The sequence below is a fragment of the Lepeophtheirus salmonis genome, chromosome 13 (genome assembly GCF_016086655.4).
Source record: "Lepeophtheirus salmonis chromosome 13, UVic_Lsal_1.4, whole genome shotgun sequence".
In the NCBI taxonomy this organism is placed as follows: domain Eukaryota; kingdom Metazoa; phylum Arthropoda; class Copepoda; order Siphonostomatoida; family Caligidae; genus Lepeophtheirus; species Lepeophtheirus salmonis.
Window position 1 is genome coordinate 39,768,494 of NC_052143.2, and position 12,918 is coordinate 39,781,411.

Here is a 12,918-nt window from a genome sequence, read left to right on the forward strand (position 1 = left end):
ATTCTTCTATTGTAAATTATTTTGTTACCCCCAAGTCTGAAATCACATTGATGTTGTCTTGATATGAGAGGTCCGGGACGACCTAACGTAGTGGTATAACCTCACATTCATTCCATTCCACTTCTTTCGTTGATTGGATTCTTTTGTCGATCGATGTAAATCCAACCTTTGCGAAGCATACAAATATTGTTGCCTCTTTCACCTTCATCCAAGCATTTTCCAGCCAGAGGATGGCATCAAGAATAGTTATTTTCTTTGTCAGTTCGCAAGCTGTTTTACAATCCTCCATGCACACAAGTATGCTTCTGAACAAGATATTTCTATTTTGGAGGGTCATTTTGTTGTTCATCAGCATAACCCGATGGCTGGAGGGTATTATAGCATATTAGAAGTGTTCCTTGGTTCCTAGAAACGCAGAGGCGCTAGAATTTAAGCTGTATTTAGAACATGAGATCCGAGGTGTATTTTGGGATATTAGTAGGTTTTCCAGATGCTCAGGAAAGCGCTGCGAGATTGCAAGTTCAGCATTTTACCCAGAATAAAGCAACTAAATCCTCATCGCGCGAAAGAAGAGTGCCTGTATTTTAGTCTACTCATACTCATAAAACCTACTCGGAAGTAGAAAGTGTGGATGACGAACTAACATATTTTACATATAAAGAAAATAATACAATTAACAATACTTAAGGAGTCTCCAATTAATCTAATTGGATGCTTAATTAAGTTTTTAAACTCAAATATATATAATAATTTTATGGTCTGGAATACGGGCTCCCAATTTTACTCATACCATATACCCTTATAACATTTTGATACATAAATATATTTCACTAAATTTTTAAAACTTAAAAAAGCCTCGGAAATGACAAATTTTTATTCATTTTTTTTCCTTTGTGAATTAAAACAGTACATTCTGTTTTTACGCCTCCAAATTATGTAGCTACTTATACGAAAAATATTATTAAATCAACCTAAAAAAGAAATATTAAAAGAGTTTTAATAAGACGAAGATACAGATCATTAAATCATCTGTAGCTATTTCTCAAAATATCAATGAATGCATTTTTTACAATTGTCAACCCCACACTTAAAAAATCTTCTTATACAATGATAAATAACACTTTAATTATTTATCACCAAACACTCTGAGAAAATTAAACTGCATAATTGCAAGCCGGTCATTTATTTTTTAAGGAAAAAAAAACAGAAAATTGCTTGTGAATGGAACTTGTATGGGAGGAGAATCATTTGTAATCACATATCAGTATGAGTAACCTGCACAAGATTAGTGAGGATGAAAAAGAAGCTCGATCAAAATTATGGACTGGACCCTGGACAGCCATGGTGAAAATGGTGTCTTGCAAAGACTTTTACGTGCCTGAGAGATATTTAGAAATTAAGGAGGAGATTGAAAGTTTAGAAATAAGGTCGGATGATTTGTTCCTAATCAGTTATCCAAAGGCCGGATCCACTTGGTGTCAAGTAAGTTATCTGAATCATTCATAATGAATGATTAAAAGTCCAACACTTTCAACATTAGGAAATGGTGTGGCAATTAAAGGAAGGGACAAATTTTGAGGGTGGTAAACGAAACCTAGGTGAAAGAATTCCGTTTCTTGAATTGGAGTCTCTCTACTTACGTGAATCTGATTTCCCTCAAAAAAGTGTAGAAGATGTTAAAAATAAATCCAGTCCTCGTATAATCAAATCTCACCTTCTTACACCATTCTTACCCAAAGACCTTTTGAAAGTGGCAAAAGTTATTTATATTATGCGAAACCCTAAGGACGTTTGTGTTTCATTTTATCATCATGAAAAGCTTTTAAAAAATCATGAGTATACTGGTTCCTTTGAAGAATATGCAGAATTATTTATTCAAGGCAAGCTTCTCTACGGATCTTACTGGGATCACTTGAAGGTATTTGTTTTCCATACATTTTACATTTTACTTTATCTGTTAACATATAGTTTGGATTGGAAATACAAAAGTTGGACAATGTTCTCTTGTTATGTTATGAGAACATGAAGAAAGATCTCATTAAAGAAATGAAGAAAGTACTGGATTTTATGAAATGGGAGGATTTGAGTGAAGAAAAATTGCAAATACTCACTGAACACCTCTCATTTACCAAATTTCAAAAGAACTCTGCTGTTAATCTAGATTCAGATATTGGAAATAAGGTAAACAAAAATGGACATTTTATTCGTAAAGGAATTGTTGGAGATTGGAAAAATTACTTTTCATCAGAGTTGAGTGATCGATTTGATGGAAAAACAAAAAGCTTTTTCGAGTCAGAAGGTCTTCAATTTCAATATGAATAGATTCCAACTTTTTGCTGCTGATTTACTCAACGATTTTATTTTATTTTTCCTATTGTGTACGTATTTGTTTATTATGACGTAACTCATACACAAAATATATTAAGTTTTCAAAGTCATTTAACAGAGGTGGAAGTTATATATCCTAATTTGCCATATAAGCACAGTAAGCATAATGTATTTATATTTTCAAACTATGTTATAGTGCATGGATGCTCAGCTTGAGGCCCTGAGACCAAATCATAGGCTTCCAGTTTTCATTAAACTGTCTATGAAGACGCATATTGGCGATAGTTTCTTGTTCTGCCTCTGGCATCCTCATAACTTGTAATGTAAATCATGTGTATTTTTTAGATTGCCTGTTTTTGTAATTGGTACTCCATGTAATACAATAAACTCTAGCATTATTTAAATATGTAAAACCGAAAATCATGTTTATCTTGGGCATGTAAAAAATAAAGCAACCGATCATCAAAATTGTAACCCCTACAATTTGAAGAAGGTTTTGAGGAGAGCATGTTGATTTATTAGATCCGCACCAATTAGTTGGAGGGGCAGAAGGAAATACACACGGCCATTGTCAAGAATTACTACGATGTCGATCCTCAATTCTATTCGGAGTCCTTCAAAGACTTTCATTTATAACTCTGCTTCAAATCTTCAAGGTTACTCTTCGTTTTATATGAGCACGCTTGAATGTTCAATCAGGGGTTGCATATAATTGAATGAAAGGATACAATAAAGGTAAGGATGTAATGTGGGAAAAAGGTTCTGGGAAGGAAGAGGAAATAACTTTTTTCTTTGAAATTGTATTTTTCTCTCTATTTAACATATTTCATAGTATTTTAAAAAGTTGTTCCCATAACATTTACATTATTGATTTTCACAAAAAGAAAATCTATGTATTCTTTAATTTTTTTATTATTTGTGTATGAGTTTTTTTACATGACAATTATAGCGACACAAATAAGAAATACACAGAAACTGCACGAATATACATAATATATATCATGAATTTCCACGTATATATAACTATTTAATAATAAATAAATACATAGACACCCAAGGTTGTAGAAACCTTGATATACACCAATCATTGCAATCCGGTTTGTTTTTGAGCTGATCCGTTAATTTGCAATTGGTAATATAAAGAAGGAATTTTCTTTTCATTAGCAGTTGTCATTATTTAATAATTCCTGAGTAGTGAATACTCCTTTCCTCAATAGATTCAAATATATTCAAAACCTGATTGAACATTCACCTGTGCTCATAAAAGATGGAGCGTAACCCTGAGGATTTGTTGCGGAGTTATAATTGTGAGTCATTGTTGGACTCAGCTTAGAATTGGGCATCAACATTGCTTCCCTCCTCCAAACATTTTTCAAATTGTCAGGGTCACCACGTTCATTTTCAGATTCTTTTTAATAAAATAAATAATGACAAGAAGGGAGAAGGGATCTTTAAAAAAAAGCCTCAATGGACCCGGAAGAGTTGAAGAAAACAGCCCCTGCCAATCCCTCAAGTCCATGAGGAGTCATGCAAAAGATCTTGGGATTTTACACCCACAAAAAATTGGTTGAAAGAGCCTTGTGAGGATTTTTGAGACCAACAATGTAAGATACCCATCTTTTCAATTACAAGAGTCTTTTGAACTCTTTAGTCCCCTCTACAGCCCTGACCCCAAAACCCTTGACCACACCTTTTGGGTGCATGTTGAGTGGAAGGCCTGCAGTGTCCGTCATCTAAACAAATGGGCCCTCAAAGGGCCCATGTCAGCCATCAATGGATCGCTATGACGGAGGACTACATATGCAGCAGGTGCCATGCTTTCCGCCACTGCCTGGAAGCCATCATTAACATCAAGGGCAGCTATTAAAATAACTCAGACACACATCTATTTATAGTATAAATTTTGTTGAAATTTTATTAAAAATTAATAACTTATATCTTGTTGAAGTTTAAAATTCAAAGTGTTCAGATTTTAATGAATCATTCGGTATGTGATCATAAACATTTAAATTTGTTATATAAACTATGAACTGATCGTATGTATAATGTAAATAGTTTAGGTCAACTATTTTTTGAAGTTTCTGTAAAATGGTTATGATTTTGAAATGTATACTTCTTTCCTATAGTTATAGAGCGTTTTCATGTGACGTCAGCATGGTTGATATCAGCCATTTTGGTGACCTAAAAAACCATGTTTTATACTTAAAATAACCCTTTTATATTAATATTAAGAAAAAAAATCAACTAATGCGTCTCAAAATGGGATAAACAAATAAAAGAACTTATCCCTTACTGTCTATCCAAATGCTTCCTTCTATTTTCAGGTTTTGTTATATAATACCATGATATTACATGGCTATACAGACATATTTCTATATTTTCTAGACAATAAATTAACTATTAAAGTGGAAAGAATGAAATATTTTTCTGCAATACCAAATCAATCCCAATTGATTTGGTACAAATCTAGCCCATTTCATTACAGTTTTCTTTGATTTAATTACAATATCACTGTTTATCATGGGTTTTAAGTGGTATTAAAAAATAAGTGTCAATTCTTTTTTATTCTTTAAAGCATTTGACGAAGTTTCATTTGAAACTTTATAAAAATATCAACTTTGAGCCACTATGGTGACGTCTCCTTCAATTATGGTGCAATTTATGACGTCAGCGAAAATGTTCTATCACTAGTTATAAAATTATGGGGATACTTTCGCTTTGCGGTTCCTTAGGCCCTGTAATGTACCTTTTAAGAGATTTTAAATCATATAATAGGTTGGGAGAAAAAGTAATTTCGTATTTTTCGCTTTATTTCAATGCTTTATAAGAAATGTTACAATCATTGGATAAGACCCATATATGCCCCATTCTGTTCTATAACTTGTTACCAACAAGAATCCAACTTCATAATGCCCTTCTTCAAGAAACCCTCGCACCTATTGGCAAAAGCACCGACAACTAATTTTCACAGGCTTCTATTGAAGCCAAATTTTTATCCCCAATCCCGTTGGCCATAAACAGAAACAGGTAGTGGTCACTTCGTGCCAGGTCCAGACTATAGAGCGGATTCATTAGAACTTCCCATTCGAACTCCTGGAGCTTCTGGTTTTCATCTAGTATTTCATCAAATATTTGTACCACTCGGCGTTGTCTTGATGATGTCTTATTGACTCCTATTTACCAATACTTGCTATTTCTGTTCGATTGACAGCTTCAAATGTCCAAGTTGTTCACAGGTGATGGCAGAGACTGGGACCCCCCACTGCTAGAATTACTGTCGTACAAGAGTAACATTCCCATATAAATTGCAAATTTTCTTCGTCGCTTTTGACACGTTTTTCCCCCCTTTGAGGTAGTAAAAATGTAAAATATGTTGAATTTCTTCCTTTGAGACCTCCATACTCGACACACGATAATTCATGACTGCTTTGACCAAGTGCAATAAAGTTGAAAAATTGTTTTGTGTATACACTCACGCCTTTGAAACGTTTTATGGTATGAAGAGATGTGAATAATAATGAAAAAGATATACCTAGTTAAAAAAAAGACGGGAAATACGAAATTACTTTTTCAACACCCTCGTTACCGCAGTTTTAGCATAACCGTGCAATCCTAATGCATGTATACCGGGCCGTGCAAAATTATATACCGATGATGTAAATATACTTTTTAAGAGGTTTTTTTTGTGGCAACCAATCTGATTGTTTCAAGGGCATTTTTACTGTTAAGATAAACAAAAATCCTTCCTGTGAGAGTGTAACAACTTCCACACGTGAGACCATGTTCAATCAGGAAACAAAGAGGATCGAAATCGCAGCCCTCCTCCGAGCGGGAGTGCCTCATAACAACATTAATGAACAGGTTGGGGCCTCGTTGAAGACAATTTACAACGTTTCCAAGCGCTTGGAGGCTGGAGGTGATCTCAAGCATTCCCGTGGGCTGGCAGGAAGCCCACTGTCTCAACAAAGCAAGTAAAGGCAGTGTTCAAGGGGACTCCCAACAGGTCATGGCCAGAAAGATGGGAACGTCGAGATCAACTGTTTCAAGGGCATTGAAAAGGGCTGGAGGAAAGTCCCTGAGGCGTACTGAACGCCCTCTGCTAACTGAACGTCAGCGAGAAGTCAGACTTGAGCGTGCCAAGAAAATCTTGAATGATATCAAGAGCTCATCTGGACGCATCATCATTTTTTCAGATGAGAATACTTTTACGGTCGATCCTGTTTTCAACAGGCAAAATGACCATGTTGTGTAAGAAAAAATCCTTTAAAAAAAAGTCAGTTTTGTGTTTGGGTGTAAAAAAACCCCCAAAAAATAAACGTAAGGATTTGAAGTTAAAATAACGGAGGGATAAACTACAATAAATATACTGGGTTTATTAAGTAAATTCGTTTAGGAAAAACTGTATACATTTTCCATTCGTATATTTAATGGAACATTCCCAAAACGAAAGAATAGATTGCCAGTATTCTTAATTAAGGCTTAATGAATGTATTTATTGTTACGTCTTGACTCTATTTCTTTTAAAATATATGGTTTGAGTTTTACCTGTTGGGATTTCTTCCACTCCTTTAATTATTTTTTTATGGGTATCTATGTTCACATTTCATACTATGACATGAAGTTCTAAAGACCTTGAATAATCATGCGGAACATGAATTCCCACATGAGGGAAAAAAAAAAAAAAGATAAATGAGGTGAAAAAAAGAAAGAAGAGAAACACTCTAATGTATTACACAATTTCCATAGATGAAAATAATATTACAATGGAAGAGGGAGCGGGGTTTTGTAGTTACTACCTGTATAGGCGTTTTTTATTTTCCAAATCTATTACCACTTTTTTTGACGAGAAAGCATAAAGTAATAACTAATGCGTAAAAGACAGAAAGTAACATTGAGAATTAGTTGGGGGAGTTATAATTATAAGTCCTTGTTGAACTCGATATATAATTGAGGATTGACATCGGAGTAATTCTTATTTACCTATATAAATAACTAGATGCGGTGTTTGTGTTTATTTCTTTCAGATAATAGCTGTTTGTAACGTCATGAAAGTTATTCTGTCTTCTCATACAAAAATTTTCAAATCTCGAGGTTAACCTCGTTAATTTCCCTTCTTTTTTACATATGGGTAGATCATATTATTTTCATGTCTGTTTCCTTCAAGAGAGGGATAAAATAAATTTAAACTAATCAGCAAGTCTGGTTATTCTATAAGTTTTATACATATAGAATAAATGGGTTTTATTCGGTTTCAGATGGACCAAGCTTCGAGTCAAATGAAAATTATCCGATCTTCTCTCCTTGATTGCGTGATACGGTTGTTATTTCTGCCGATGAGCCTACAATACGTAATTCTTAAAAGTATATATGAACATATATTTTGGATGTTCATCTATATTTTTTATAAAAAAATACTTTGTTTTTTTGTGTCAGGTTTTAATCATTATACTATTCTTGGATTTAATTAGTTCCTGAATTTTAATTTATGGAATTCAAATGAGCTGTTTTTTTGTATTTTATAGCTCTGTACAACTATTCACCGGGTGTAGATTCCAACTTTTAGAAAAAGTTAACCTTCTTTTTGGTCGCGTTACGGGATATTTATTTCAAAAAGTATAAAATACAAATGATTCCTTGATCATGATATTACTTCGTGCAGGGATAAGTGTGGAGGATACTTTTTGCAAAGTGGATGCATCCAATCCCACTGTGTACGCAGTTCGGAGGACGATGGAGTAGAACAACATCTAGGAGAAGTGTCCAGTAGGGAGAAAGAAGAAAATTATTTATCCAGAATTGACCAAGAATTCTTTGGTGGAAGATCCATCCTAGTCAATGAGAGTTTATCAAACAACCCTTGGCCTTGGATAAGAAGACAGTGAGAAACATGTTGAGGAACCATGGGTGCTACAGCATGATTATGCCCCTTATTCCATGGCAAAGTGGTACAAAATTTCCTCAAGAAAAAAATGGACTTCCGGTCAAAGGTGATATCAACGCTGACCTGAACCTTTTTGACTTACCCTCCTTATTGCACATTGAGTCCAAAGCCTATGAAATTTATCAACCCATATCAACGCCTTTAGAGGCTAATAGAATAGTGTCAGGGCACTATGGCCGTAAAATTCATAAATCATTGCTGCCATTTCTTCATGAGGCGACTAACTGCCATCACCTAGACTGAAGGAAGTTAAATTGAGGAAATAAATTATTTCACAGAATGAATACAACATTTCAAAAAAAAAAAATCTTCTAATTCAGACATGTTTGCACATTGTACTTAATGATAATTCCGCAGATGATGAATAGGCTTCAAAACACAATTAAGATGAGGGCAAATCTCCGCTCAAAATTTCTGGATATTTACAATATTAATTTTTTGTTGTTGTTACGATTGGAGGTACTTTTTACAACTCTAGTTTTGCTAATCAAACCATGGATTTTGAAGCAATTCAATAGATTATATGTATAACTATTTAATTATTTGTTATGAACATCGCATTCACTAATTTGAGAGCTAATACATAAAACCAAAACATATGATATCCCCGTATAGTCGTAGCAGCATTCATAAACAAAATGAATACAACAATCTCATCAAAGAATTTTTAAACAAATGTATATTTTAATATATGTATGTTTGTATATAAAATCATGTACTGTCAAAAACAGATATTAATTTTTCTAAAAATTGAAGAAAAAAAAAAAAGTATTTTAATATATATTTGGTTAACAAATAAATGTTTTGATGTACACATATATATTTGTAATGTGTACATATATACCACCATTCTAGTACATTTTATATTCATTTCAATTGGTATAATATGTATATTATTTTCTTATATTATAAAATTCAGGCTCGTGAGCTCTTATGAAAAGAATTGCAACCTGTATCTGTAGTAATTACTCCCAATTCCATTCTCAATTCTACTCCGAATTCAACAAGGACTACACATATAACTACCTAACAAAGTTACTCTGTGTCTTAAAAGAGAACACGTATAGGTGATTACTAGAAATAGGCTTTCTGTAGAGTTATATAATCAACCTTTTTGCCTTTTCTTATCTTGAAACTGTTATTGTTCTCTACGATTTGCATATCCTTACTAATTACTATACGTAGTTGATGGGGGAAAAATGTACAAATCAATCTTTTCTATAAGTTGGCATACAAAATCACCAAATTGATTTTTTTTTAAACTTACAAATATCAGAAAAGAGTAAATACTTGCTTTATCAATTCTATATATTACTTTTGGCCTCTAAGCAGTCTGGATACAAGGTCAGAAACTTTGCCCTGATTGGATAATTTCTGTTTTTTGGATAGGTGTACAAAGTATCCCGATTGGCTGATTTTAGGGGTTGCACATTTGAGTGATTGGTAGTGTAGGACCTCCTTTCGACTATGTTCTACCAATAGTATTCAAAGTATTCTCAGCTTGAGAAAAGGGAATTTTGACTTGTCCCAGGATTTTTTTTTTTTTGATTTGGGGCTACAGATTTCTTATGTTCAACGGCAAATTAAAAGCTCCCATGCATGGTTCCCATTGGGGCTGGTGGAATCGGCCCTATTCCAGGGTAAGAAAATAATCTATACCACCCATGATTTTTTTTTTTTTTGTTGAAAGCCATCTGTCATTTTGGTAGGAGAGATAGAATAATGTTCATGACGTTTCATTGGATCAGCTAAAATCACCTGTGACAAGAGAGGAAGGAAAAAAAGGATATAAATAAGGACATTTGCTAGAATTACTCCAAATTACCTATTCCAAAAAATCAGGCTAGCTAAAAAATAAACCGCTGATAAGAAAGAATGACTCTCAATCCTACAAAGGATCTATGCTCATAACTCCCCAAAGCTCTTTAGTGCTATTGTCAGTCTTTCATAAGCTCACGCAAAAGTAAAATACCTCCCTTCAAGAATACAAAAATAATAATAACAGCTTTCAAAAATAAAGAATAAAACTCTTCAGTTTGCCAATTTAAAGCCTGCACACATTAAGGTAATATTTTATACAACTCAAGGAAGGTTTCGAGTAATTGTTTAGATTTATCATTAATATATTTTGGGGATCCCTCTACAGATTTACATTTTTTTACCAATGTCAATTCAAATGCCTAGAATATACATATTTCATTAACAGAATAATAAATGTATATTATATATAATCTAATACGATCCCTTAAAGCATATCTTGAGAGAAATTCAATATTTTCTTTCGTTTTTCTGTCATATATTTATTATTATGTACATATGTAATACTCATATGCAGAGCTGGGCCTGGGGCAAGGATAAATGAGTAGGGCTTATATATTTATTTTTTTAGTAAATGTATGGATAATTTTATTTTTTTCAAATGACGTTGGGAAAACAATATTTTTTTCTTTGCAGTAAATATGTATATATAGGGAAGCGTCCGGAGGATACCATATTTTGAAAAAATTTCGAAAATCTATAGCTGTTCACAAAAAATTGGAAAATAAAATATCAAGTATTAAATTTTTTGGAACTAAAAAATCACAAATTCATTACTATTCACAAAAAATTAAATTTTTGGAATATACATATGAATAATTATATTTTCGAAATTTGGATATTGATGGAAGGCTAAGGCCCCTCTAGCCTACCCCTGCAAACGTACCTGATATATATTCTTACAACCCCTCCAGCCCACCTCCTACTGACGGTCCTGATATATTCCAGTTAAAATAATCTACCAAGCAACAGGGCCACCCTAGCTTTTTAAAACCGACCTTGATTGCATATATCCTAAAATTATTGATCATATTCTTTGAGTTTAATGCAGATTTAATACTTAAAGAGACTCTAATTGAAATTATGACAAGATGGTTGAAATAATAATGAAACCAAAAAATGTACCTAAATTATGCTCACTCATTCACACACCCTCAATAAAAAATAACTAGGGGTATTATATTTGAAGATGTCAATTAGCATGAAGCTGTTATTTTTCTCTACAAAATCATACCCTTAAAAACGACATCGGACAAAAGATGAACAAAGTTTAGTAAACAATTTTTTTATTGGGCGTAGAAGAAGTAATGATACCTTCTAAAAATACAGTTTTGAATAGCTGTTGTTGATTGAATCTTAAAAATCCGATTATTTTTGAATAGCTTAGATTATAATTCTTTGATTGAGATCCATGTTGTAAACAAAAATTCGGTATAAGTCGCGATGAAGGTAAGAAGAGCCATCATACGCCATTTAATCCAAGCCGAGAGGACTACCTGATCATGAAGGTCTTAAACGTCGGCAAGGTTACACTCTGTCGGGTCAGAAATTGTTTGGCTGATGGGAACAACCTTAAGGACAAATCCAAGAGTGAAAGTCCCACCGAAGTGAAGCCTGGATACATCATGGAGGCCTTTATGGTCAACCCAAGGATGAAGATGTCAGAGTACGCCAAGAAGGAAAAGGTGCATCTGTAGACTACTGTTAACTGGCAGTGGAAGATCATGAAATAGGACTACGTTGCCAATATATGCAAGGGATTCCTAAGGCGGTTGGAGGATGTCATTGAAGCTGATGATAGTCAGATTCATAATTTATGTGGATTTTTATAATAAAAAATATTATAAAATAAAATAATCAATCTACAACATCATCCTGATCAATTATTGGTATTTTAATGACTACTTAGAGGCAGGTCTAAGTACTTTTTGTACACCTTGAAAAATCTATCATAATTTACGTAATAGTTTTGTTTTTTTAGTTACGGGATTTTAAAAGATTTGTACTTTTAAGTGTCTTTTTGAGTGATTGCCATTTTTGAAATGAAATAGGGAATATAATGGTACCCATTTAAAGTATAAATGTGGCATCTTTAAGGACAACAAAAATTGTTTTTGTATAAGTATCTCCAGACCTCATTAGGGGCAATTAAAAGATTTGGACCTATTTTAGTATGAGAACGTGAAAAATATCTTCTTTTTTTAAAATAGATTTGTACACGAAAGTGTAAGTAGATACATAGTTAACTTAAGTATCAGGATTAAGGTAAGAGTCTTTTGATAATAGTAAGCTTTCAAAATGCAATACAAGTTATATTTTTTTAATGGTACAAGAAAATGTGTGGAAATGTGTGTACTTCAAACTTTTTGAACTGGGACATTCTACATACAACCCTAGATTTATAAAATAATCTTCTTATTTCTTTGAAACTACATTATAGGTTGATTTTTAGTGGAGCAATGCCAATACTTCTTTCATAATAGTCTCTCAAAAATCGAATTAAAGACAAAACAGCAAACGATACCGACAATCAAGAAAGTTCCAAAGGGCAATGATACATACTTCTATGTATTGCCCGTTGCTTTACCAAAAACCGACCCAATATCTCCAATAATGTTTTGTATTTTCCTGAAACATTTTATCTGAGTATATGCCATTCTTTATTTATTCTGTAGCTATTAAAATTGTTCAACTGTTTATTATTTAATTAACTATGTTTTTACCCAGTTCAAAGACCATGTTATAAAAATAAGGTTCACTAACAGAGGGTTAAAGGAAATAATGTTTCGATGGAATTGATAGCTAAGACTTGTAAGGCTACAAAACAAATA

The 12,918-nt window shown here is 33.1% G+C and overlaps 2 protein-coding genes across 2 annotated transcripts in view; one reads left to right on the plus strand and one right to left on the minus strand.

The window, feature by feature from the left end:
* Nucleotides 1–12,918, minus strand: part of LOC121128289 (glycine receptor subunit alpha-4) — a 174,890-nt gene that overhangs the window by 109,300 nt on the left and 52,672 nt on the right. The window lies entirely within an intron of this gene.
* LOC121128488 (luciferin sulfotransferase) lies at nucleotides 1,225–2,438 on the plus strand. The gene is made up of 3 exons (XM_040724073.2): nucleotides 1,225–1,482; nucleotides 1,541–1,918; nucleotides 1,969–2,438. The coding sequence occupies exons 1-3, from the start codon at nucleotides 1,267–1,269 to the stop codon at nucleotides 2,320–2,322; spliced, it is 948 nt and encodes a 315-aa protein (XP_040580007.1). The 5' UTR covers nucleotides 1,225–1,266; the 3' UTR covers nucleotides 2,323–2,438.